We start from the raw sequence: 27,468 nt of genomic DNA, 5'->3' as shown, positions 1-27,468 counted from the left end.
CTTTGTACATTTTTATTTATTTATTTATTTATTTATTTTAACCAACTGCATTAGCGATTGAAAGGATTGGGCATAATTCAGTGGATGGATGCTCTGCTAGTCTCCTTTAGGTTTTGTGTGTTTTAAGTACTTTAAGCAGATTATAAGTACATCAGGTTGATTTCTTCAAAGTGTAAACTTTAGTTGAATAAAGAGTAATAAAATTGCTCTACTTGTTTAAGCATGCTGTCAAGGCTGACCGATAAAAGACAGGGAAAGTGTTCAGGAAATAAATTGTGTATGCCTGTGCAGGTTTCTTTTTTTTCAATAACATCCATTTACCCATATTAAATACTTGTAGATGTCACACAATTTGATTTCTCATGATTCTTTAATGACCAATTTCTGTGTTGTTCAATACATTATAACTACTCTTTGCTTTAATGTGGGCTGAATATGGAGTGAATGTTGCTTTAAATGAACGTGTTATCCTGCTTGGTCATGCTGCATGTACAGGGGGGGTATTCATTCTGTCTGTCAGTAATGGTGAGTCATTGGGAAGCGGTGTGACACACTGATGTGTTGCCAGTATGGTCATGTGAACTTCACCGCCTACACATGCAAGTCAGGCCAGTGATGGCTAGGGTTGCACGATTAATAAAAAAAAAAAAAAAGAAATAGATAAATAAATCACCTCTGTTCATACCAGGCAATCGAACAAATTGTGAAAGCACCCTTAATGATGGCTCATTCATAAAGACATAATGGGTTCACATAATGGGTTGCAATTTTGTTGTGTTTAACATCAAGTATTATATGCTCTTAAACAAGCCAAAGTATCCTAATATAGATAGTGTTTAGGAAAAGCTCAGTTTTTAAAGGCCTATTAAGATTTTCATTGTAAAATTAATTTTTTGCTCATTTATCATTAAAACAACAGAATTACTCTGAATAATACAATGATCTGTGGTATTTTTTTAAAGTGTAAAAAAATGTTAGAGCATTACCGTATTTTCTGGACTATAAGTACTTTTTTTCATAGTTTGGCTGGTCCTGCGACTTATAGTCAGGTGCGACTTATTTATCAAAATTAATTTGACATGAAACGAGAGAAATGAACCAAGAGAAAACATTACCGTCTACAGCCGCGAGAGGGCGCTCTATGCTGCTCACTGCTCCTGTAGTCTACACTGAGCAGCATAGAGCGCCCTCTCGCGGCTGGAGACGGTAATGTTTTCTCTTGGTTCTTGATTCTAAATAAATGCGACTTATAGTCCAGTGCGACTTATATGTGTTTTTTTTCCTCATCATGACGTATTTTTGGACTGATGCGACTTATAGTCCGAAAAATACGTGAATGTAAATGGTCAGGACCAATATCGGCCAATCATCATGCTAGTTTTTTTTTATTAGTTATTTTTATTAACATTCTGTTACATTTATTTAACATCTTACAGCTTTTACGTTATTCACTTTAAGTTGTCTGTTAAATTTTTGTTGTTGTTGTTGTTACTTTTAAGTCTACACTTTATTAGAACAAAATAAATAAATCCGTTTTTTTTTTTTTTTTTTTTTTTTTTTGAGAGCAATGAATGTTTTGGATGGGAAAAAAGCGAGTCGGTGTGAGAGAATCGTGCTTTCAGTTCCCATGGAGAAAAATTTTTATTTACATTTTAGCAACAATCGTGCAGGCCTAGTGACAGCCATGTCTGCTGTTCATCACTTCACTGGCCTTTCCGAACATCATACTTTAACAGTCACTCTTTTTTTTTCCTCGATACATATCTCCTTTTTCCAGAGTGCTCTTGGCAGAAAAAGGATGTCTGAATATTTGTAATTATGATTTAATTAAAATGGCCACTATACTACTATTTCTGTATTTTATTATGGTGCTATGAATATGATGGTGATTTTATTATCTTCCTTTTGTGATTTAAATTCATTCAGAAGCTTGGCGTAAATGATGAAGAGCTCATTTTCTGTATATATTTAAAGTTGTCTGGCAGAGTAGGTGCTATATTTTTAGTTTAAAAATGATTTTCTATTTAGTATGTGGAATGAATGCAATCTGAGCTAATTAAATCTGCATTGTCATGTAACATACATTCGCTTTGCTTCCCTGCCATTCATGACTCCACTCTTGTGACCTAATAGAGCAGTAAAGTGTCCATCAGATGTCCATTTCAGAATCTTTGTGGTAAGGCTGTGCGATTAATTGAACGTGATTCTGTGATTAGCAGTAAATCTCCATCACCTGCTTCCAGGTGGAGCACCATTTACTACACAGAGCCATAGTTCTCTGACAAGCTATGCAAAATCACGTTCATAATCGCAGACAATCAATGAAAGCAGTTAAATCTTCTGTTTATTCAGCTGCAGCAATGGCCTTTGGATGGATATTTACTGCTGATCACAGAACCGAGCTTTACTGAAAGATACCCATGGCAATCACGGCTTCTGCCTAATCACGATTTATTGCCTTTGCGATTTAATTTCAATTAATTGTGCAGCCCTACTCTGTGGTAGTGGTAGATCATCCAGGTACTTTTCAGCTACTGTTTTTTTTTTTTAGCACAGTAGGAATATTTGTTTGCATGATGTTTGTGAGTGATTAATCAGTGCTGCAGAGTAAATGGTCTGTGCTGGACTCTTGTCGACCTCTGTAGTGGTTGAATGGCAGCAGCTGCTGCGCAGATGTTCCTACCACTCACTGAGGTCACTTACCACACACACATAATGCAACTCAATACAGCAGCAGCTCTATGACCCTCATCTGCTGTCTGGGATAGTCACACCAGTCTCACGGTGAAGTGTGTGTGTGTGTGTGTGTATAGTGGTTGATGACTTGTAGACAGTGTTCAAAGGGAAAAAAGTCATGAGGTTCTTTCATATGCAGTTGTTTTCAGATTTACAGTAGAAGAGCATGGTCCTTATCTTCTAATCCTCAATATTTCTTCTTTAAGCTGCTATTTTTGTAAGATGCTGTATATGTGTTGACATGTTCTTTTTAAGCTCTTAACTTGATTTGCTGTCAATTTTACCTTTTATTTATTAGATTGATTTGTTAGTTTAGCAGTTTAGTGTAAATGCTTGACTTTTAAGAGTCTGCTCCAAAATCGTGAGATCATTAGTAGATAGACCAGAGTTAATTACTGTGGCTTTAACTCATTTCTCATCAGGCTCTAACACCGACACACACACACGTCTGGTCAGCTATCCTTGTGGGGACTTTCCATAGGCGTAATGGTTTTTATACTGTACAGACCGTATTTTCTATTGCCCTAAACCTAACCCTCACAGGAAACTTTGTGCATTTTTAGATTTTCAAGAAACTTAATTCTGTGTAATTTATTAGCTTGTTTACCCGTGGGGACCTCAATTTTTTATTTTTTTTTATGCATTTTGAAAGTTTTCTTGCTCCATTATTTGCTTGTCTAATCATCACTCTTTCTTATGGTTTCCATAGCTGTGAAGATCTGCAGTGCTTCAGAGTTGCATACATCTCAAATTTACGGTAAGACCAAACCCCCTGTATCTCCTTCAAATTTAAGAAAATGCTAAGAAAATAACAAAGCAAGTTTTGTTGTGAAGCAGTGTAAATGTCGACTAAAACTTAGCTAATAACTTAGCTAATAACAAATGAAATCTGTTTAAGTTAAAGGACTTAAATTACTAAAACTTCAATAAAAAATGAGTGCTTCATAGAAATATTTAGAAGCAAACTACAAAAAAACTACATTTAGTCATTCTGTTGCAGAATGACTAAATGTGAAAACATAAAATAAAAGTTAATTAAAAAAAACTAATGTACTAATAAGATCACTCATAATTTACAGGTTTAACTAAGCTAAATTAAATATTTTATCTGGACTATTTGAAGAGTTCAGATGGTTAACTTAGTGGAGTTTAGCGGTGTAATCATATTTCAGTAGCCCACAGTTTGTATAGTGATACTGGTGACAGACATGACTCATGTCTACATGAGTGTATGACTCTGAGAGAATACAGCTGCTGAGTCTCACTGATATGAGGCCGTGGAAATTAATTGGCTGGCGGCATGTGTTTCATTACTGTAAGAACTTGAGAGGGTAATCAGACTTTAGTCAGACTGCTATCCTGAATGCAGCATGTGATCCTGTTGAAGGTCTATAAATGGAAGGACATTCTCTGGAGTGTTGTGATTTTCAGGCTCTCTAGAGTCTCCGGTGGGCTGGATGAGTTAGCGCTTGTGGATCTATATGATGGAAACATTGAATGCAGAACTCTGTGCTGTGCAAAAGCAAATAAATTGTTTGTGATAATTTACTGGAGAAGCTGTGGCTGATCAGACAGAAACTTTAAGAACTTTGTGTTGTTCCAGTGGCACTCAACAACAAGTGCTGGTATAAATCGGGTGTTATCGAATTGAGGTGTTGTATTAAAGGTAAAGTGTGTCATTTCTGCAACACCAAATGGAATTGCATTAATGAAATTTGTTTTCAAACCTACAAATAGTTTGCCGCTAACTGGTAGATAACAGCAATAAAAATGATATTTTGCTATAAAGTTTTAAGAATAATTTATGTTATGCATATGTTTTTCTTCAATGCTTTTCGGCATTGTGTAAAAAAAATCATATTTTAAATGAGTTTTGATTGAGGTAGCAGTCTGAATTGAATGTGGTTAGATAAAAAGGTTGTTTACTGAAAAATGATGGCAACAAATATCTTTCTATTTAAGATGCTCCTAGGGCTGCACACAAACGGTGTGATCAAAGTAGTCTTGATTCATAAGAAAATGATTCTAGTGAATCTTTTGTTTTAATTCATCTTCCTGAAATGGTCACAGACTTCAGCATTTGTGAGTTTGAAGCAGTCTGATGAATCCTTCACTGAGTGCACCAAATCATTTTAATGAATTGAACCCCAAGTTATTCCTTCAGTGATGTCCCTTAAGCAAAGCAAGTCCTTCTTTACGTAATATATGCATATTGGACATTTTGACTGTTGCATCTCCAACAATGCACTTCCCAATCTATATATATGCTCAGCGCTCTACAGCTTGTCCCTGACATACTGGGTCAGATCACACTGCCAAACTCATGCCTGTGTTCATTGTGCCAGCTGTGCTCAACGGCATCCTCAATCCCACAGACACATATACAGACCAAAGATTAGCTAGATGCTAAGAGAAACTCTGACTTTAAGGTAATAATTATGCTTCTTTATTGTTTATGGATATCATACTGATTTTGAAGTGGGTTTAAATGGTGTTATAATTATCTTTCTGTTCCAGTAAGATCTGTTTGAACCACAAAGTGAAACCATATCCCCTGGCTAGTATTATGTGTGTTTAAACTAGTCAGTGTTTCATTAATGGCAGTTTGGATGGTGCTGAAAGAGTGAAGGCAGCTGACTGGAAGTTCAGGTGATAACAGTAAAGACTGTGTGTGTGTGTGTGTGTGTGTGTGTGTGTGTGTGTGTGTGTGTGTGTGTGTGTGTGTGTTCGAGAGAGAGAGATGGACAGAATCCAAATATCTTTCTTATAGCACACACTGCGTCAAACAAGAAAATTAGTAAAAGAGACTTATTATACTATGTGTATTAGAGGACTAAGACTAAATTTGAAGCCAAAAGTGTAAAAATGTGATTGTTAATGTTTGTCCTGATTCAATGATTAATGTCACACACAAGTATTTGTATCTCTTTCACTACTTTTTTTTCCACCAATTATTTTAATTGTACAGTACCATCCGAAGTAAGTTTTTATAAATACTTATTTAGCATGAAAGCATTACCTTCTTATTTTACATTGTTGCAAATAGTTTCTGGTAAAAATAATTTTGATTTCAAATAAATGTTCTTCTCACAGATCCTCACAAATATTACGAGAAGTGTGTGAGAAATGTTTCTTAACATCAATGATTTCTGAAGGACCATGTGGTACTGAAGACCTCACATGAATAAATTTAATTTTAAAACCATATTGAAGCAGAAAACTGTTATTAAAAAAATTATATTTCACAATATTACTGTTTTTGCTGTATTTTTAAATCAACTAAAAGCAGGCTAGATGAGCATAAGAGAAATAACAAAAACATGAAAATCTTGCTGCAAACTTTTGAACGGTAATGTCTATTTAGATTTATATTATTTAGTAAAGGAACACTTCACTGACATTCAGTTTCTTAGAGTATCTGCTTTTAGTAACACCGAAAATGGTTAACAATATTTATGAGAGTGTTGATTAGGTCTAAATCAGTATCATTCAAACACACACACGTTCTCCAGCTTGTTGTCTTCAGTTCTCTATCACTCTCATTTCCCTCCTTCTCTCCACAGGTGCAGAGTGTGTAATACATAAGCTGGCAGGATGGTGGCGCTGTCTCTGAAGATCTGTGTGAGGCAGTGTAATGTGGTGAAGACGATGCAGTTTGAGCCTTCAACGGCTGTGTACGATGCGTGCCGGGTCATCAGAGAGAGGGTTCCAGAAGCCCAGACGGGTCAAGGTGGGACACCTTTCTTCCACTGTTCATTGAAGTATAGTAATGTTTACAGTGATTGTAAATCTGGTTATCATTTTCATATAATTTGCCAAATTCAAGATCTAACAGAGTGTCTGTTGTGTCTCAGCTTCAGAATATGGGCTGTTTCTATCAGACGAAGACCCCAGGAAAGGCATCTGGCTGGAAGGAGGCCGGACGCTGGACTATTACATGCTGAGAAATGGGGTAAGGCCTTTTGATCTTCGGTCTGTCTCTATTTTACAAGCTCCTGTCAAATGTTCTGTGACATGTCTTTGCACTCTTGTCTTGTTTTGTGATGTGTCTTTGCCCACTTTTTTATGCTGAAAGATGAGAAGAGGTCTTAACCCTGCTCTTTGGTTACTTTTATAGTCTTCGAGTATGTGAGAGTAAGCAAAGGCTCCCCTTGGTGTCTACACTTACTGAGACGAGCTCCAGTGCTGTGATTAAAGACTTTTGTCACTGCAGCATGTGGTTTTTGTTTATATTTGTTTACACTTGTGAGTCTCTGTGCTTGTGTAGAGGAGTGTTGTATATAAAGACAAAGCTGAATGCTTGTTCCCAGGAAGAAATCAAGATGTGTGTGTACAGTGTAAATTGAGATGTGTATGCTTCACATACGGATTCCATTTAATCTTTGTTTTGTAGATAATGTCAGTCTTAGGTGTGTGGTCTATTTATTTTTGTAAGCTTTTTACTTTAAAAAGCTGTCTTCCTTGCATACTCATGCCCATTTATAGTCTTTTTTTTTTGCCTTCGTACTGCACAGATCTGATTATTATTTAAAAAAAATTGCAGCTGGCTGATGCTAAAATCCAAGACGATGTCAAAATGGCTATGATGCAGAATTTAATTCAGAACCAGTGCCTACAACCTAAGCTTTCCTTAAACTTGAAACTATTCGTTTAATGCAGTCAGGAAATGCTGGTCAAGTCCCTTTGTCTCTCTTTCAGGACATACTGGAGTATAAGAAAAAACAGAGACCTCAGAAGATAAAAATGCTGGATGGAGCAGTTAAGACCATCATGGTGGATGACTCCAAAACTGTGGGAGAGCTGCTTGTCACCATCTGCAGTAGAATAGGTCAGTGATGCTCTTTTAATATCTGAAATAACTGTCATATACAGTTACTTTCTCAGGTTTTGTTGAGGGGGCATGCATGGTAGTCCTGACTCACTTGGTTATGCCATAGACATGTTTAAAAATAAAAAAAACCCAGTAAACTGTTAGTCTAGTGGTCTAGTTTTAATTTAAAGTGCAAGGTGACCTGGATTCAAATCCCAATGGTTTGCGCATACCTGTAGGTGCATTTCCATTGGACTGACCAAATATAGACATGGGCACAGTTGCATAAACATAGACACTATGTTAAGACTGTGTCTTACAAACTAGTTTGACCAACTAGGCAGTTAGCCAACGGGTAATCAGTTTAACTTTTTGGATGAACATTAGACCAATCTATCTTTTTGTAATTGACTATGAAATGTTATGACCCTTCTTAAAGAAAATAAATTAGATGACTAGCTTTTTAAGCTAGTCGAAGCAGTTTATGCAACACACCCTTGGTTTCTGCCACTGCTTTTGAGACCAATACATTTTTCTCCTTATACACTACCGTTCAAACATTTGGGGGCTTTTTTCTTCAAAAGAAATAATACTTGTTTTATTCAGTAAGGATCGGTAAAGACATTTATAATGATGAAAAAAAAAAATGTTTTTTTCAATGAAATGCTGTTCTTCTGAACTTTCTAGTCATCAAAGAATCAGAAATTCTCATTACTTCTCTTTCCAGGAATCACAAACTATGAAGAGTACTCTCTGATTCAGGAGGTTGTGGAGGAGAAGAAAGATGAAGGGACTGGCACACTGAAGAAAGACAGAACTCTACTGAGGGAGGAGAGGAAGATGGAGAAGCTCAAAGCCAAACTGCACACAGATGATGACTGTAAGTAACAGATGGACACTGATTTCTTATTCAGCGGTGGAGCTGTAAATGGGCCACAATAAGTCAATAAAGTTGAGGTTTAGAATTGTTTCAGGATTTATCTTTGCTTCCCGTCCCCATTACTGTATTATATTATTTTCTTATTACTTTAGTCTCTTAAGTACTTTCTTATTTTATTATTTTTATCTAGGTAAAATTTATATATCCTTCAGTATGCATATACATGTGCTAAAATTCTGAAGTTTAGTGTCAGCAGCAAAATTCAAGATTTCAAGGGTACTTGAAACAGTTTTACTTTATAAAAAGTTTCTGTTTTTCTCACAGTAAACTGGCTGGATCATGGGCGTACATTTAGGGAACACGGAGTCGAGGAAAGCGAAACTCTGCTGTTGAGACGAAAGTTTTTCTACTCCGATCAAAACGTGGACTCACGAGATCCTGTGCAGCTCAATCTGCTCTACGTACAGGTTCGGCTCACCTCTGGTCACTTATTAAACTTTGGTGAAGGCCACAATGAGCACCCAGCACCCCTGTCTTGGCTTCACATTCCTCCCACAGTGATATTGCCCTAAATGATCTGTTTCCATGTATATGGATTGAAACGCTGTAAATCTCTTATTGACAAATGGCTCTAAAAGCCTCTTTGAGTGGTGGACTGCATGCTGTTGTACACATCGTATTGATCTGCAAAGCAGTGTAGTCCCCGTTACCTCCTCCTGTCAGGGCCTCGTTTACAGATCTGGATCATTTCTGCTGTGTGATTTCCAAAGGCTTTGATAACGGATGTGTCTGCCTGCATGTGTCTCCTCAGGCACGTGATGACATTCTGAATGGTTCTCATCCCGTGTCGTTTGACAAGGCTTGTGAATTTGGTGGAATTCAAGCTCAGATCCAGTTCGGGCCTCATATAGAACATAAACACAAATCTGGATTTCTGGAGTAAGACCACATCTTAATACTTTCAGTTATGGTGCACAGTGTTTACTGGCCCTCTGCTTCATATTGCTGTGAAATGATGTGTAAAATCCAGAAGTTGCAATGAATATATGGTCCATTTAGTTAATGAGCTTAACAAACTCAAATCAGAAGATGCATTTTAATACTTTATGTATATCATATAACTCTAATGCCTGTTTGCATTTGTATATTGTCACTAATGAGCATGCTTTGTGCATTTCATTTCTTTAAGCTTGAAGGAATTTCTGCCTAAGGAATACATCAAACAGAGAGGTGCAGAGAAGAAGATCTTTCAGGTGGGACAGTTTATCCTGCGCTTTAATAAATGCATGTTCCTTTTTTATCCACAGTTGTCTTTTTCTTAAACTTCACTATTTGTAAGCAAAGATTTATGAGATAAATTCATTGGTTAGACGAGTAAACGCTTTATGAATTTTACAGGAACATAAGGCTTGTGCGGAAATGACTGAGATTGAAGCCAAAGTGAAGTATGTGAAGCTTGCGAGATCCCTCAGAACATATGGAGTGTCTTTCTTCTTGGTGAAGGTAAAGTGTTTGTGTGCTTTTTGTATTTCTTATGTGTTTGCCTTCACATCCTATTCCCGAATCAACTCATGTATTGTAAAGGTGTTTTTGGGATCAGCAGTCCTGAGTCACTTTTGTACCCAAGTCCAGAAATGCTCTAGTCTTCATGTTGCCAATCAGTGTTCTCGTGAGAGCTTTCATCATTCACGAGGAATTCCAGCTCTAGGATGATCCCATGGCTTCAGTGCAACCCCCCTCCCTCTCCTGTTCCTGGCCGGTGGTGGTCTGCATGACTCATGCACTGATTACAGTTCGGCTCTGCTTGAGTTATAAAGTTAAGGTGGAGCAGATGTGCTTGTACCTAAAATTAAAGATCATATGTTTCTGATTTTAGTTTTGTTCTGGCTTTTATTTATCGCATATGGCCAATATAATTATTCTCTGTATTGATAAACTCAAACTGTTTCCATGTTGTTTTTTTATCTGGGAATTAATAGTAAATACATTTGTGCAAAAAGCTAAAGTGAAAAAGCTTTGGCAATGATTGACTGTCCAACTTAAAACAGTTTGAGCTCGGCCTATCCATCTACTGGCAGCTCAGAGAGAAATGGTGTGGAGACAGAAGAAGGATGATAAGCTTAAGAGAATCGGAGAAGATGCAGGAGGAATTTTATTGTGGATGAATATGTGGTGTTATACATTTTGGTGGACTATTTTTATTGTTCTGAACATAGTGAATTAATCTCACTCTTTTTTTATTCTTTCTTTCTGTGTTTGATTTTGTTTCTCAGGAAAAAATGAAAAGTAAAAATAAGCTGGTCCCAAGGCTGCTGGGTATTACCAAAGAATCAGTGATGAGAGTGGATGAGAAAACCAAAGATGTGGTTCAGGAGTGGCCACTTACTACAGTAAAAAGATGGGCCGCCTCACCTAAGAGCTTTACACTGGTACTTGCATAACATACATATTCTTATGGACTTACATTCGACTTTCAGATGGCTCAGATATCTCCGGTGCACCTCCTGTGCATTATTTTACTGTCACTTTTGTTCAATGTAGTCTGTGTGTGTGTGTGTGTGTATGTGTGTGTGAACTCTGTTCCCATATGCAGGATTTCGGAGAGTATCAGGAGAGCTACTACTCTGTTCAGACCACTGAGGGGGAGCAGATATCTCAGCTTATAGCTGGTTACATCGATATCATTCTCAAGAAGGCCAGTATTTACTCTTTTAACTGCGTTTCCCTCATGAAATATTCATTCATGTTCTTTCCTGAAAGAGATTCTCCTGGATTACGAATGTTTTTTGTATTAAACATTAACAGTGTTCAGATAACAGTATGCACAGTGTTACCAGATTAAACCTTATGTGAGAGTTTGTAAAAAGTGTTTATTCACTTCTGTTTGGCCGTACAGAAACAAAGCAAGGACCGCTTTGGTTTAGAGGGAGATGAGGAGGCCACCATGTTAGAGGAATCAGTTTCTCCGAAAAAGTAAGACATGCACAAATTGTGAGTCGTCAGCAATAAGAACCATATTATCATTTCAAGGTTTTGTCATTTCTTGCCAAGTTGTCTTTTGGAAATACTTCTGTAATCAGACCAGTACGGCATTACAGGAAACTCACATTGGAAAAACCACCTTATCTCATATTCTGTTAATCTAGATGGAGCTGAGGTTACCTGTTCCACACTGTTTCTATACTGAGTCTGTTTTAATGAGTGCTGGCATCATCTCTTCTTGAATAACTGCTGAATGCTGTAGTACAAACGCTAAAATCTCTTTACTTTGTTGTCATTCCTTTTATCTTTATATGTCCCTTCCTCTCTCTCTCTGTCTATCACAGATCTACTATATTACAGCAGCAGTTTAACCGTGTCGGGCAAGCAGAGCAGGGCTCTGTGGCACTGCCTGGGATCTTGAGGTCTGGTTCTGCTGGCACAGAAACTCTGAACATGGGTACCATGCCCTCTCCACAGCAACATATCACCACTGGACAGATGCATCTTGGACATATGCCACCACTGGTGAGTCTACATATACAAATGCTCAGGATCATGGACCAATTAATCCGCAAAGTTCATTAAAACCACCTTGCTGTCTAGCAGCATTTTAGCATCAGACCCTACATAACGCATAGAGGATGACCATAGAGCTGTCACAGTTTAGATCTGTTGGTGGATTAATGTGTGATTTCTGCCATCTTTAATTGGGCGATCAGAGTGCAGCCCAGCAGGCTCTTGTGGGAACCATTAACATCAGTATGCAAGCGGTGCAGCAGACACAGACAGACCTAGAGGAGATGGAAGAGCTGCCACCACTGGGAGATGATATGGTGAGAAAATGTGTACATGACACTTCACATTTACTTTCCTGTATCCATTACCAATATTTTTACTTTAATTTGTACTTTTAAGGTTTTAACTTTTTACATTTAAATTTTTTTATTATTATTTCAGGCTTCTAAATTGTGGATTCAGAACAAGATGGATGAGTCCAAGCATGATATTCACTCTCAGGTGGATGCCATTACTGCTGGAACTGCCTCTGTGGTTAATCTTACTGCTGGTAAAGTCTTGGCTGTATTAAAATGTATTTAATTAGTAAGATGTTTCACAACACTTACTATACTTTTTTTTTTCTACTGTCAACACAAGTGAAAACCTTGACTGGATTTTCAAAATGTAAAAGTTTACGCTTCATCTGCATTGTAGTGATTGTAGAGTTTTCTTTTCTTGTTCCCAGGGGACCCGACAGACACCGATTATACAGCAGTGGGATGTGCCATAACCACCATCTCCTCTAATCTGACGGAGATGTCAAAAGGTGTGAAGCTGCTGGCGGCTCTGATGGAGGATGAGGTTGGCAGTGGGCAGGACCTCATGAGGGCCGCCAAGACCCTCACTGGAGCTGTGTCTGACCTGCTTAAAACTGTGGAGCCTACATCGGGAGAGGTGCGAGCAAAGAATGTGCTGCGATTTATCATTATATATTTTCCCAAAATGTATATACTTATGAATGCCGTTTACATTTCTGTATCCACTGTATGGTTTCATCTTGAGGTACGCAATTATGATTCAAATAATTATTTTCCCATTTCCTATGGTAATATTTCTGAATATTTTCTTAATTGTCAAGATTTTGAGTGACATGTCTATGTTTAATGGCGTGTGTGGTGTGTTTTTATTTTATTATTTTCATGCAGCCACGACAGACGGTTCTGACTGCAGCCGGCAGCATCGGTCAAGCCAGTGGAGATTTACTTAGACAGATTGGAGAGAATGAAACAGACGAGCGCTTCCAGGTACGCAAGTGTCTTTTGAGGTAAAAGGTAGATTTGTGTTTTTATAGCCCTGAGCGTTTGTGTGTTTGTGTGTTATAGGATGTGCTAATGAACCTAGCTAAAGCCGTGGCTAATGCAGCAGCCATGATGGTTCTGAAGGCCAAGAATGTGGCACAGGTTTCTGAAGACAGCGTCCTGCAGAACAGGGTTATTGCAGCTGCGACCCAGTGCGCCCTCTCCACTTCCCAACTAGTGGCCTGTGCCAAGGTTGAGTGCACATAAACATGTTTATACAGACTGTTTAAGATAAACCTGTGCATGGCATTTTTACACTCATGTTTTTGTTTTATCAGGTTGTGAGCCCTACTATCAGCTCCCCTGTGTGTCAAGAGCAGCTGATAGAAGCAGGGAAGCTGGTGGATCGTTCAGTGGAAGGTTGCGTGAAGGCCTGTCTGTCAGCTACCAGTGATGAAGAGCTTCTGAAGGCCATCAGCGCAGCGGCTGGTATCGTCTCACAGGCTCTCAGTGACCTACTCGCACATGTGAGGAACTACGCCACACGCGGGGAACCCATTGGACGCTACGACCAGGCCACGGACACCATCATGACAGTTACAGAGAGTATTTTCTGCAGCATGGGTGACGCTGGTACGATGAGTGCATCATGTACACAATCATTCAAAAGTTTGGAGTTGAGGTTTTTTTAGTGATTCGGAAGGAAGTATATTATGCTCACCATAAAATTTACAAAAACTATTTTCTGTTTTGAAAGTCTTCAGTGTCATATGATCCTTCAGAAATCAATCTTATATGCTGATCTGGTGTTCAAGAAACATTTCTTATTATAATAAATGTTAAAAACTGATACAGTGGTATTTGAATATTTATTTGAAATACGTCTGTATACAGTAAATGTTTTTACTTTCATTTAACTTTAATGTGTCCTTTTTAAGAATAAATGTGTTCACTTTTAAACAAAAAAAAAAAAAACCCCGTATGGACTCCAATGTCAGTAAAGTGAATGGTAGTCTTACTTGTTTATTTATTTGCTTAGCTCCTTTATGCTATGTAAATGTAGAGATTTACTATTCTGTTCCGTAGGTGAGATGGTGCGACAGGCACGGGTTCTTGCCCAGGCGACCTCTGACCTGGTGAATGCCATGAGATCAGATGCTGAGGTGGAAGTGGATGTCGACAACTCCAGGAAGCTTCTCACGGCTGCCAAACTGCTCGCAGATGCCACTGCTCGAATGGTTGAGGCTGCAAAGGTGTGTGAGCAAGCCTTGGCTCACATTAAAAGTGCATTATTAGACTATACGTTAACTCTCCAGTTCTCTATATCAGTAGATCTCTAGATCTTTTTTTTTCTGTAATCCTGCTGTAATTCTGATAAAACTGTTTGTTTTCTAACTTTTTTAATTAGTAAAAACTGATCAATTAATATTCAAGTGACCATAATACATTTTTGTTACTTAAAATGTTTCAAGAACTGTATGTAAAAAATAAATAAATAAATAAAGAGTTAGATTAATATTCACTATCATCACATTGTTGCAGTAAAACTAAGAATTAACTTATCTAATTATTTATTAACGAGTTAAAGTTTTCTCTCAGTTAACTCCTAATTACTGCTTATTGATAGTAAGCAAGGTAGTTGTAGTAGTTAGTTTAGGTTCTAGGGATCTAGAATATGGTCTTGCAGAATAAGGCATTAACATGTGCTTTATAAGTTGTAATAAACAGCTAATATGCTAGTAATATACATGTTAATAAGCAACTAGTTAATAGTGAATAGTGTTCACTAATCTAAAGTATTAACAAAATAATTTTTTGTGGTTCAACTTTCTATTTATCAAACCATTCTTATGCTACTTTTAAAAACCTGACTCTGGGCCCCTGGTTGAGAACCACTGTCCTATATTATTAAACCTAGCTCATACCAATGCTTGAGTTTGTTTGAAAATTGGAGACATTTTTGCACTAATCAAGTTATTTTGAGCATCTTCACTTGAGCGTCTCTCGGTTTAATAATCTGGGTTCTAATAGACCACCAATAGACTTGTTACATGTCTTTGTCTGTGTTTGTGTTTAGGGAGCTGCTGCATACCCTGAAAATGAAGACCAGCAGCAGAAGCTCCGGGAGGCTGCGGAGGGCTTGCGTGTGGCCACTAATGCTGCTGCACAAAACGCCATTAAGAAGAAACTTATAACAAGACTGGAGGTCAGTGACTTGCTTATGATTTTCATTATGAGAAAAGTAATTGAATTTAGACAGAATGGTGCGAACTAAGCCAGTAAAACACTGCACTGAATGTCTGCTTTAAATGTTTTCAGAACACTGCTAAACAAGCTGCTGCTGCTGCAACTCAAACCATTGCAGCATCCCAGAATGCAGCAGCCTCTAACAAGAACACTGCTGCCCACCAACAACTTGTTCACAGCTGCAGGGTTTGTAGAAGTATTTTTTAGAGAATTTCCAAAGTGTTAGTAATGTTCGTCGTCCTGTTGTGTTTACTGTATTCTGTATTATTGTGTGGTTAGGCTGTAGCTGACCATATTCCTCAGCTGGTACAGGGAGTGAGGGGCAGTCAGGGGCAGCCAGAGGATGGTAGTGCACAACTTGCCCTCATCATTGCCTGTCAGAACTTCCTTCAGGTAACCATCAATCCATAATCACCTGTCACTCATCTGATAACATCACCATTCTATAAAAGTGCTCTTTCAATACTAAAACCTCTAATTCCATGTTCCAGCCTGGAAGTAAGATGGTGTCTTCAGTGAAGTCGTCTGTGCCGACTGTGACGGATCAGGCAGCATCCATGCAGCTTGGACAGTGTGGAAAGAATCTGGCCACCTGCCTGGCTGAACTCCGCACTGCTGCACAGACGGTACTGAATCTGTCTTCTCCACACATGTAATTTATGAGTCAAAGATACAAGAGTGTTTTTTTTTTTTTTAACTGTGTAAGGACAGTTCATCCAAAAAAGAAAATTCTGTCATTTTCTCACCCTAGTGGCATTCCAAACCTTGCTATCTTTCTTCTGCGAAAGGCAAACAATATTTTTAAGAATGCTGGTAAACGGTTTCGGTTCCCATTGATTTCACTGTATGTACAAAAATAGAATGGAAGTCAGTGGGAACCGGAACTGTTTGGTTACCAGCATTCTTCAAATTATTATCTTTCCTGTTATGTAAGATTCATTTTTTGACTGGACTATACCTTAATCAGATCCTGTCATGTGATGTCTAGGCTCATGAGGCGTGCGGCCCCATGGAGATCGACTCTGCCCTTATAGCTGTGCAGACGCTGAAGAATGAACTCCAGGACGCTAAAATGGCAGCATCCGAGAGGCTGCTGAAACCTTTACCTGGGGAATCGGTGAGTTGAGAGCCAATTTATTATCCGTGATGCTATGATTATTTTGTCCTTTGAAAAATAGACATATCAACAACTATACATTCATTTTGTGGTCTAATTTGTGTGGTTTAGTTGGAAAAATGCACTCAGGATCTGGGTGGCACATCTAAGGCTGTTGGTTCCTCAATGGCCCAATTGCTTACCTGTGCAGCACAGGGAAATGAGCATTACACAGGTAATACAGCTCACCCTCATACACAACACATTAATTTGGCTAAATTGGGATATGCTTTGCAGCTCCGTTATTTTATGTAAAGCTAATTATAATCACTTACTTCAGCCCTAATTATTATCATTTCTTGGGGAAGAAAATAAAGCAAACAAAATTATTCATTTTATTTTTATTTGAGGATGTGTGTGTCAAATTAAGTAAACTTCCAGGAACTGTTTTGTTCCTTTAAATATAGCGAAGTGAACTCAAACAAACATATATTCTGGCTCTCTCACATACACACACATATAAACTCCAAAACATGAACTGTATGTGTTCACAGGTGTAGCTGCCAGCGAAACTGCCCAGGCTCTTAAGACATTAGCACAGGCTGCGAGGGGTGTTGCTGCCACCTCATCAGACCCCGCTGGAGCCGCAGCCATGTTGGATTCTGCTCGTGAGGTTATGGAAGGATCAGCTAAATTAATTTCTGAAGCCAAGGAGGCACTGGTTGCTCCTGGTGATGCAGAGGTACAACAGAGGCTAGCACAGGTGAGGGCGGAAGAGATGTCTTTTTTTTTTACGTTACATTAAATTGAATTATTTAGCAGTTATTATTAAAAAAAAGCTTAAAAAATTAGGAAATGCATGCATCATTTATCACTGAGGAGCCACCAATGTTAACAATGTTAGTTTATTCAAGTATAAACTAATTTTGATCAATTTAATGCTTCCTTACTGAAAGAAGACATTTTTTAAAAAAGTGTATATATATGACATTTTTTTAAAAAGTGTATATATATATATATATATATATATATATATATATATATATATATATATATATATATATATATATATATATATATATATTGATATGTGTGTCTCTGTTTTGTGTGTCAGGTAGCAAAGTCTGTGTCCCACTCACTGAATGCATGTGTGAACTGTCTGCCTGGACAAAAGGATGTTGATATGGCTCTGAAAAGCATCGGCGAAGCCAGCAAAAAACTACTTGTAGAGACGGTGAGCTGCAAACAAGGACTTTTTGTTTTCTCTTGTCATCACCAAATGTGCTAAATGCTAATGCTTATTGATAAATATGCTCCACATAATTTGTACCTTGGAAATTTGTTCTATAGCTTAATGCACACTCACTGTGCATTATAGTGCATGCAATTAATAAATGTAAACAGTTCTCGTGTGTGTAGTTGCTGGGTGTTGTAAAAAAGTTTCCATTTTTATTTAGATTTATTTTATTTTTACTTTATTTTTGCAGCTTCCTCCCTGCAGTAAGAGCTTCCAGGAGGCTCAGAGTGACCTGAACCAGACTGCAGCCGATCTGAACCAGTCTGCAGGTGATGTGGTCCATGCCTCTAGAGGGACCACTTGCCGGCTTGCAGATGCTTCTGGAAAGTTCAGTGAGGACTTTGATGAGTTTCTGGATGCTGGTATTGAGATGGCTGGCCACACCCAGGTATTACGTGTGGAGCTGCAGGATAGAACATGAGAATGTGAATAAGTCTTATTTTTACTGAAATAATAAGTAATGTTTGGTTGTTTTAGAGTAAGGATGACCAAATGCAGGTGATTGGGAACTTGAAGAACATCTCAATGGCCTCCAGTAAGCTTCTGTTGGCTGCCAAGTCTTTATCTGTGGACCCTGCAGGAGGCAATGCAAAGAACCTGCTCGCTGCTGCTGCCAGGTACTTCACCCCATGTTAATTCATGCACGTTTCATAGATGCTGCTCTTCCTGTATTTGTAACTTGCCTGCGTTGTTTATTCAGAACGGTGACTGACAGCATCAATCAGCTGATTACGCTGTGTACCCAGAATGCCTCAGGACAAAGGGAATGTGAAAATGCTCTAAGAGAGCTTGAGGTATTATATCCAAACAATGCACACTATAAAAATGTATTTTAATATTTAGAAATTGGGATATTGTCTCTCTTTTTTGGTTTACAGGCTGTTAGGGGCCTGCTGGATAACCCAAATGAGCCAGTCAGTGATCTCTCTTACTTCGACTGCATTGAAAGCGTCATGGAGAACTCTAAGGTAACAGAAACATGATTATTATTAACTATTGGAGGTTTTGTTTGGAATGCTATCCAGACCTGTATTGCAATTTTTTTTATTTTATTTAAACCTCTGATACAATTGCAAACAAATAAATATTTTAAAGTTTTATGCCGAATCAGCATTTTAGGAGGATTTCTGAAGAGTCATTTCATGGCTGCTGAAAATTCAGCTTTGCAATCACAGGAATAAATTACATTTTAAAATGAATTAAAATAGGAAGTGTTTTTTTTTAAATTGTAAAAAAAAAAAAAAAAATTACTGTTTAATCATCTACCCTGCCTTAAGTGTTAATTCATATCAATATGCATTTAACTGATATGTGATAACTAATCCGTAATCTATCTCTTTCTGATATATAGATACTCGGTGAGTCTATGGCCGGGATCTCTCATAACTGCAAGACAGGAGATGTTCCAGCGTTTGGAGACTGTGTGGGTGGAGCCTCTAAAGCTCTGTGTGGTCTGACCGAAGCGGCTGGACAGGTAAGAAACTAGGTCCTTCCATGGCATATTTCGTGCACAACCATTGTGCATTTTTTACCTTTGAACACTTTGTCTTTAAGTATTTACTGATAACACTTGTTTTTTTTGTGTGTCATTAGGCTTCTTACCTAGTGGGTGTGTCTGACCCCAACAGCCAGGCCGGACACCCAGGCTTAGTGGATCCTATCCAGTTTGCTCATGCTAATCAGGCAATCAAGATGGCTTGCCGAAATCTTGTTGACCCAGATAATAGTCCTTCACAGGTAGTGTCATCGGGACATCGGGCATTTAGTGTTTGGACTTAAGCCCAGAGCTTGTCTTTCTGCAACATCTTCCTCTGTACTTTTAAGGCCAAAATTATAATAAATATGCATGTTGCAGGTGCTGTCAGCTGCCACCATTGTTGCAAAGCACACTTCATCACTATGTAATGCTTGCCGACTGGCCTCTTCTAACACTGCCAACCCTGTGGCTAAAAGACACTTCGTGCAGTCAGCCAAAGAAGTGGCCAACAGCACAGCCAGCTTGGTCAAAACAATCAAGGTTAAATCAATCATCTTTATAAATGAATTCAACTTTTATCCACTCCAGTGACATCAAATGATTGTTCTCTAACATCATTTCCCCTCTTCACTCCCACCACAGGCACTGGATGGAGATTTCTCAGAGGAAAACCGCGAGAAGTGTCGGATTGCAACAGTGCCCCTCATTGAAGCTGTTGATAATCTAACCACGTTTGCTTCCAATCCGGAGTTTGCTAGTGTTCCTGCACAGATAAGTAAAGAGGTATGAAGTTCTTCCTCATTGTGGATGTTATTCACAATTGTGTCCTTTTTGTTGGTAATGGTCTGTATTTTTCTACTCCCAATTTAGGGTTCAGCTGCACAGGAGCCAATCATCGAGTCAGCACGCTTCATGCTTGACAGTTCCAGCCATCTTTTGAAGACTGCTAGGTCTTTGGTTGTGAACCCTAAAGATCCACCTACCTGGTCATTACTGGCAAGCCATTCACGCAACGTGTCAGACTCCATCAAGAGCCTCATCATGGCTATCAGGTAACATACAAATTCTCACATTTTTGTAGTTTGTGTGAAACATGCAGAATAAAAATGAGCTACTATAAAGGTTCTTTTTAATTTTACATAATTTAATAATTCTTATAATTTTAGAAATGGATCATGTGATTTTATGTTACAGGAATAAAGCCCCTGGCCAGAAGGAATGTGACTCTGCCATTGAAAATATCAATAAATGTATTCGAGATATTGAGCAGGCCTCTCTTGCAGCTGTCAGCCAAAATCTTTCTCGTAGAGACGAAGTTTCTTCTGAGGTAAAGTTTCACCTCTGTATTTTCTGTAGTATTTTTTCTGGAAAATCTCTTAATTAATGTAGAAACAACATAAAGACAACAATTTTCTTTTGATGGCATCTAATTTAATTAACGACTTTAAAGTTCACTTAAATTTAAAAGTTCACATAAACCCATTATAATAAATGTCACATTTAAATGTGGCTTTAATGTACTGTAGTGTGTTGTTCTTAGTTTGTGTGACCCTGGACCACAAAACCAGTCTTAAGTGTCAGTTATTTTAAATTGAGATGTATACATCATCCGAAATCTTAATTAAATATTAAATAATCTTTCTGTTGAGGTTTTTAGTTTTTTATAATTGGACAATATTTGACCGAGATACAATTATTTGAAAATCTTGAATTTGAGGGTGCAAAAAAATCTAAATACTAAGTTTAAAGTTGTTCGAATGTATTCTTAGCAATGCATATAACTAATCAGAAATTAAGTTTTGATATATTTATGGTAGGAAATTTACAAAATATCTTCATGAAACATGATCTTTACTTAACTTAATGATTTTTCACATAAAAGGAGAAATCAATCATTTTGACCCATACAGTACACGTGTTTTTTTTTTTTTTTATGCTATTGCTAAAAATATACCCAAGCTACTTATGATTGGTTTTGTGGTACAGGGTCACATATATAGTAATATAGTGATGTTTCTATCTTTGTCAATATCAGTTCTCTTTGAATGAAAGCTGTTGGTTCATTTTCCCCACATAATAAGAAAATAATTACATAAAGCATTTTGTAGCAACATTCTTATGTGAGGATAGAAAAATTAAAGTGTTTTTTCTAACTGGGAGTCTTTAACTATTGTATGTTTCAGGCTTTGCAGGAGCAGTTAACATCATCTGTTCAGGAGGTGGGTCACCTGATTGAGCCGATTTCCACAGCAGCAAAAGGAGAAGCATCCCAGCTGGGACATAAGGTGACTATCGTTAGAGAGCCTTTACAGTCTAAAAGAATTTGTCATAAAGTTTTCAACTATGCCATAAGTATCAACTCAAATGTACGTCTGTCCCTCAGGTCTCTCAGTTGGTCAGTTACTTAAATCCTCTGGTCTCAGCTTCTATGGGCATGGCATCCAAAATCTTGGATCATCAGCAGCAGATGAACCTTCTGGATCAGACCAAGACTCTCACTGAGTCTGCTCTGCAAATGCTGTACGCTGCCAAAGAAGGTGGTGGAAACCCGAAGGTACTTCTTTCATTCATATGTGCGTTTTCTGCACATAATTTCAATCTGTCAACAGATCTATTAACTCATTTGTCTTCAGGCGGCTCATACCCATGATGCCATAGAAGAAGCTGCACAGTTAATGAGGGAAGCTGTTGATGACCTCTTGCTGACCCTGAATGAAGCTGCTTGTGAGGTTGGCTTGGTCAGCGGCATGGTAGATTCGATTGCTGAAGCCATGGGCAAGGTTATAACCCACATATTTTCACATTATAAACTGTCTTGATATGCTTTATAATTCCATTAAGATTTTAAATAAATTTTACATTTTTAATGTTTTACATTATTTAAGCCGTGTAAAACCATTCAACGGTCTTGTCATCCTGTAGTTAGGTGAAGGTACCCCACCAGAACCAGACGGTTCATTTGTGGAGTATCAGACCTCCATGGTGAGACACTCCAAAGCTATTGCCGTCAGTGCACAGGAGATGGTAAGCACTCATAGTTTTCTACATTTGATGTGTTTCATATATATTTCTTTATATCATAATGATTTATTAATGGATTTTAGTGTCCAATTTCAATGTATCCCTTCATTCTCTCCCTCAGATCACTAAATCAGTGAGTGCTCCGGAGGATCTGGGCAGTTTGGCATCTCATATCACTGCAGACTACAGTCAGCTTGCCATTCAGGGACGCCTGGCTGCCTCTACTGCTGAACCAGAGGAGGTATACGACACACAAATGCACGGACACTCTGTGTTTCTCTCTCACTCACACACGCTGACCCTTGTGTTTGTTGGTGATTGTAGATCGGCGTCCAGATAAAGACACGAGTGCAGGAACTGGGGCATGGCTGTATTGTGCTCGTTCAGAAGGCTGGAGCGCTGCAGATCAGTCCATCTGACTCGTTCACCAAGAGAGAACTTATTGAGTGCGCACGAACGGTCACTGAGAAGGTATTGAAATTGCATTATTCACAGCTTCCCGTTTAAGAGCTCATGGTGTCTTCTGTTGAAATGTCAGTATCTCCATATAGTAGCATTATATATAAAAACATTTTTTATTGTGGGTTTATTTTCTGTAGGTGTCCATGGTGCTTTCAGCATTGCATGCTGGTAATAAGGGCGCTCAAGCCTGTATCACTGCAGGCAGTGCTGTATCGGGCATCATCGCTGACCTGGACACCACCATTATGTTTGCTTCTGCTGGCACACTCAATGCTGAGAACGATTCAGACTCCTTCGCTGATCACAGGTATTATTTAAATACAAAATTATATATATAAAATTATTGGCAGAATTAAAAAAATGTTGGATACATTGGTAAATTAATTTTTTTTTTAATTTTCTGAAAGAAGAACAATAATAATAATTATATATAGCCATGTAATATGGTAATTACAGCATGCGAATATACAGCCATATCGCATGGCTACGAGTGGAATATTGCGTTTATACAACAGCTCAACAGCATGAGTACATAAATCCGTAAGAAACAACAATGACGTGTCTTTAAAAGGATAGTTCACCAAAAAATTTACTCACACCCAAGACATCCTAGGCATGTCTGACATTCATCTTTCAGACTAACACATTCAGAGTTATGTTCAACATTTTCCTGTCTGTTCCAATCTGTATTATTTCAGTGAAAGGTGACCCTGTTTCTGAATCCTAAAAAAAGTATCCATCCATTATAAAACCACTAACACGACTCAGGGGTGAAGCTGAAGAGAAACGATATGTTAGTTTAACAAACATGTCGGTTGTTAAAACTTTATCACTTGTAATGTCCAGCTTCCGGTCACTCATGCAGGCTCGCTCACAACAAGGGGGTCGAGCATACGACATAGGTCTAATGAAAGGCGCAATGTTTTTTTTTTCAAATACTTTTTACATTTTAAGTTGACAGTTTAATAGCAGAGTTCAAGACTCTGCTGAACCAGTAACGAAGGAACGTTGAGATTTTGTATTACTGCATTAAAAGTTCACTGTATTATGTATCCGAGTATTATGAGAGAAAGATGGACTGAGGAAGTTTGATTAATTGAATTTTCAATTAAATTCAAGTTTATTTGTATAGAGTTTTTCACAGTACAAATTGTTGCAATTATATTTATATATATATATATATATATATATATATATATATATATATATATATATATATATATATATGTATGTGTATGTGTGACTCTGAACAACAAAAACAGTATAAAGTGTACATTTTTCGAAATTGAGATTTAAACATCATTTGTTAAATAAGTTGAATAAATAAGCTTTCCATTGATGTATAGGTTGTTAGGATCGGACAATATTTGGCCGAGTTACAACTATTTGAAAATCTGGAGTCTGAGGGTAAAAAAAAAAAAAAACATCTAAATATTGAGATAATCACCTTTAAAATATGTTCAAATGAAGTTCTTAGCAATGCATATTACTAATCAAAAAATTTAGTTTTATATATATATTTATGGTAGGAAATTTACAAAACATCTTCATGGAACATGATCTTTACATAATATCCTAATGATTTTTGGCAAAAAAGAAAAATCTATAATTTTGACCCATACAATGTTTATTTGGGCTATTGCATTTGTTTGTATATTTTATAATTTGCTGTATAAGGTGAAAAGAAAGAGACTGGGTAGTAATACTAGAAACATGGGTCAACACAGGAGATTGGTTTGCCACAATTGACCAGCCAGAATTATGTATTAAAGAATAATGCTAACAAATAGCTATGCAACAAAGCACCATATGAAATCATTCATATTTACGTAAGCATTATAATCAAGCTCGTATCATTTGTATTCTCTCTCTCTCTTTGTTTTAGAGAGAATATTCTGAAGACAGCCAAAGCGCTGGTGGAGGACACCAAGAACCTTGTTTCAGGTGCAGCATCAAGTCAAGAGAAGCTGGCCCAGGCAGCCCAGTCTTCTGCCAAGACCATCACTCACCTTACAGATGTGGTGAAATTGGGAGCGGCCAGCATTGGCCCGGATGACCCAGAAACACAGGTGAGAGACTTGGAGAAAGTGAGGAAGACAGAGGAGAAGTCAAACACAGGGATTTGCCAGCAGCCGGTGGTAAGTCATCTTTCTGGAATGTGCATGTGTTATTGTCATTCATCTCCTCGTAGGTGGTGCTGATCAACGCAGTGAAGGATGTTGCCAAAGCTTTAGCTGAGCTCATTAGTGCCACCAAGTGTGCGGCAGGAAAAACAGCAGATGACCCCTCCATGTTCCAACTTAAGAGTGCAGCCAAGGTACGAAACACTTCTGCATAAATATTACTCTCCTTTTCCATCCTACCTCAAGAGCACAGAACTCGGTAACAAACACTTCATCTAGGCAAACAGCTGTTATATATTTGTCTCTGAAACTGTAATCTCCCAGTTGTCCTTCAGAAATCTGGCTGCACGGATGGAAATGTCTCCTAACTCAGATATGAGTAAAAGTGTTCTGGTGAGAAGCTCATTCCAGTGTGTGCCATTTAATCAGATTAATTATTAATCAGCTACTATAATTACTATTGCACACTTAGTCCAAAATATTTTGTGATAAAATGAATTTCACTATTATTGGCATACTTCTGCATGAGTTTGGAATCATTCATTTTTAGGAATCAACTAAATGGTGATTTTACCAGTTTAACCTTAGATCAGTGTTATTTTAGAATTATCCACTGTTATAGTATTTATTGATATTTTGGCTTTTATTTTATTTTATTTTTATTTTATATATGTGTGTGTGTGTGTGTGTGTGTATATTTCAGTCAACGAAACCAATATGTCTTTATAAACTGAAAGGATTTCTGGTTTTCAAAGGCAGATATGATTGCAATAGTGAATTTTGCCATCAGATGTTCTTCTGTAAAAGTTGAATAAATGTTCACAGAGGGAGTAGTGTTTTCAGATGTGAAATGTAAATGTATGCCTTATGTCTGTGTGTTCAGGTTATGGTAACTAATGTAACATCCTTACTGAAAACGGTGAAGGCAGTGGAGGATGAGGCTTCAAGAGGAACCAGAGCTCTGGAAGCCACGATCGAGTGCATCAAACAGGAACTCACAGTAAGTTGAACACACAACTTACTGTTGTGTTTTGTTTTTTTGTGTGTGTTAAGGCAGTCGCTCACCAGACGAGCAGCGCAGCACCATGTCTAGAACAATTCGCTTCTCGTCCGGTGTGCGACTGCCTTTAATCATCAGGCATTGGGGGCAGTCGTGGCCTAATAGTTAGAGAGTTGGACTTGTAACCTGAAGGTTGCACGGTTCAAATTAGTTTCAAATTAGTATGGGTCATCATACTTGACCACACGTCATTCCACTTATCAGGTCTTTAAATTGACCTTAATTTTGACCTGTGTTTTGTACAAATCTTGCTCCAATATAGACAAGTGTGGTGACAAAACGATTCAATTAACAATTGTCATCATCAGTCGTTTCAATCTAAAGAAGCCCCTGAGAAATCAACCTCTCCAGAGGAGTTCATCCGCATGACAAAGGGCATCACTACAGCAACCGCCAAAGCAGTCGCAGCAGGAAATTCTGCTAGACAGGAAGATGTCATCTCCACAGCGAACCTCAGCCGCAAGGTCATAGCTGATATGCTGATCACATGCAAGGTGTGTGTGCATGTACTTGTGTCCTTCTGTGCTTTTTCATCTATGGATTAGCGAAGGTGTTTTTGGTGTGGACTTTCATAATGGGCTTTAATAATTTCTCCCCTCAGCAAGCGGCATATCATGAGGAAGTAAGTGAGGAGGTCAGAAACAGAGCTCTGTTATACGGCACTGAATGTACCAATGGATATATAGAGCTCTTAGAACAAGTCCTACAGGTACAAACACAGTCATTTACACACATAATGCATCTGCACGGTGCTTTGATGGTCCCTTTGTTCAGGATCGGTCTTAACCGGAACTCTTTATCTGCATATCTGTATTTCAGGTCTTACAAAAGCCAACAGGTGATCAGAAACCAAAATTGGTGATGTTCTCTAAAAAGGTTGCTGCAGCTGTCACTGAACTGATTCAAGCAGCAGAGGCCATGAAAGGTAAGAGACATTTCATAACACACCTCTATTAAGACAAAAACAGTCTCACTCCCTGTTGTTTGGAGATATACTGTGCTGACTAAAGTTTCCTGTCTTTCCTGTCTCGCTCAAGATGAGGGTGAGTACCAACAAGAGACCAGTACAAAATAATTCCGTATTTCCAGTCTTCATTTAGAACATTTTCTTATTTAACCACATTTGTGTCATGTTCATTTGTTTTGCGTTGTTTCATTTGTGTTCAGCTCTGTGACAAAATTATTACTCTCAGGCTTGATTTGTTTTAAAAAGCACTATCCATTTCCTATTCACCTCGCACACGTTCAGTTATTACAGCATGCCTGTGATAATTCCAGGCCTTGCCAAACATTTAGTTAAGTGTGTGTGTGTGTGTGTGTGTGTGTAGGCACTGAATGGGTTGACCCTGAGGATCCTACTGTGATCGCTGAAACAGAGTTATTGGGAGCTGCAGCCTCAATCGAAGCAGCCGCCAAGAAACTTGAGCAGCTCAAACCAAGAGCCAAACCAAGGGTAATGTTCATGGCTTAATACACTACGC

General features: G+C 38.1%; 1 protein-coding gene across 3 annotated transcripts in view; it reads left to right on the top strand.

Moving 5' to 3' along the window:
• The window catches only part of LOC113052293 (talin-2-like), a 43,028-nt gene that overhangs the window by 10,659 nt on the left and 4,901 nt on the right, over positions 1-27,468 (top strand). Inside the window, exons 2-55 of one of the 3 annotated variants that reach the window (XM_026216722.1) lie at positions 3,446-3,493; positions 6,300-6,466; positions 6,591-6,688; positions 7,435-7,564; positions 8,274-8,426; positions 8,751-8,893; positions 9,238-9,365; positions 9,616-9,679; positions 9,825-9,929; positions 10,700-10,855; positions 11,020-11,121; positions 11,323-11,399; positions 11,753-11,933; positions 12,128-12,241; positions 12,366-12,474; positions 12,652-12,860; positions 13,112-13,210; positions 13,289-13,456; positions 13,543-13,837; positions 14,291-14,457; positions 15,282-15,410; positions 15,524-15,637; positions 15,731-15,844; positions 15,943-16,077; positions 16,440-16,568; positions 16,680-16,782; positions 17,102-17,310; positions 17,662-17,781; positions 18,035-18,232; positions 18,322-18,461; positions 18,545-18,638; positions 18,723-18,812; positions 19,196-19,318; positions 19,438-19,581; positions 19,700-19,861; positions 19,964-20,104; positions 20,192-20,373; positions 20,516-20,648; positions 21,505-21,606; positions 21,705-21,875; positions 21,955-22,101; positions 22,244-22,345; positions 22,464-22,583; positions 22,667-22,813; positions 22,942-23,111; positions 24,690-24,873; positions 24,996-25,121; positions 25,252-25,320; positions 25,811-25,927; positions 26,296-26,481; positions 26,589-26,696; positions 26,807-26,912; positions 27,025-27,030; positions 27,316-27,440. In XM_026216722.1, the coding sequence (XP_026072507.1) occupies positions 6,331-6,466; positions 6,591-6,688; positions 7,435-7,564; positions 8,274-8,426; positions 8,751-8,893; positions 9,238-9,365; positions 9,616-9,679; positions 9,825-9,929; positions 10,700-10,855; positions 11,020-11,121; positions 11,323-11,399; positions 11,753-11,933; positions 12,128-12,241; positions 12,366-12,474; positions 12,652-12,860; positions 13,112-13,210; positions 13,289-13,456; positions 13,543-13,837; positions 14,291-14,457; positions 15,282-15,410; positions 15,524-15,637; positions 15,731-15,844; positions 15,943-16,077; positions 16,440-16,568; positions 16,680-16,782; positions 17,102-17,310; positions 17,662-17,781; positions 18,035-18,232; positions 18,322-18,461; positions 18,545-18,638; positions 18,723-18,812; positions 19,196-19,318; positions 19,438-19,581; positions 19,700-19,861; positions 19,964-20,104; positions 20,192-20,373; positions 20,516-20,648; positions 21,505-21,606; positions 21,705-21,875; positions 21,955-22,101; positions 22,244-22,345; positions 22,464-22,583; positions 22,667-22,813; positions 22,942-23,111; positions 24,690-24,873; positions 24,996-25,121; positions 25,252-25,320; positions 25,811-25,927; positions 26,296-26,481; positions 26,589-26,696; positions 26,807-26,912; positions 27,025-27,030; positions 27,316-27,440 (7,080 nt within the window). In that variant the 5' untranslated portion in view covers positions 3,446-3,493; positions 6,300-6,330. Of the gene's footprint in view, positions 1-3,445; positions 3,494-6,299; positions 6,467-6,590; positions 6,689-7,434; positions 7,565-8,273; positions 8,427-8,750; positions 8,894-9,237; positions 9,366-9,615; positions 9,680-9,824; positions 9,930-10,699; positions 10,856-11,019; positions 11,122-11,322; positions 11,400-11,752; positions 11,934-12,127; positions 12,242-12,365; positions 12,475-12,651; positions 12,861-13,111; positions 13,211-13,288; positions 13,457-13,542; positions 13,838-14,290; positions 14,458-15,281; positions 15,411-15,523; positions 15,638-15,730; positions 15,845-15,942; positions 16,078-16,439; positions 16,569-16,679; positions 16,783-17,101; positions 17,311-17,661; positions 17,782-18,034; positions 18,233-18,321; positions 18,462-18,544; positions 18,639-18,722; positions 18,813-19,195; positions 19,319-19,437; positions 19,582-19,699; positions 19,862-19,963; positions 20,105-20,191; positions 20,374-20,515; positions 20,649-21,504; positions 21,607-21,704; positions 21,876-21,954; positions 22,102-22,243; positions 22,346-22,463; positions 22,584-22,666; positions 22,814-22,941; positions 23,112-24,689; positions 24,874-24,995; positions 25,122-25,251; positions 25,321-25,810; positions 25,928-26,295; positions 26,482-26,588; positions 26,697-26,806; positions 26,913-27,024; positions 27,031-27,315; positions 27,441-27,468 lie in introns of those variants that run through there. The other 2 variants (XM_026216723.1, XM_026216724.1) reach the window with 2 other exon arrangements.

This window comes from Carassius auratus, chromosome 32 (assembly GCF_003368295.1).
Source record: "Carassius auratus strain Wakin chromosome 32, ASM336829v1, whole genome shotgun sequence".
Classification (NCBI taxonomy): Eukaryota; Metazoa; Chordata; class Actinopteri; order Cypriniformes; family Cyprinidae; genus Carassius; species Carassius auratus.
This window is presented reverse-complemented; position numbering and strand designations above follow the sequence as displayed.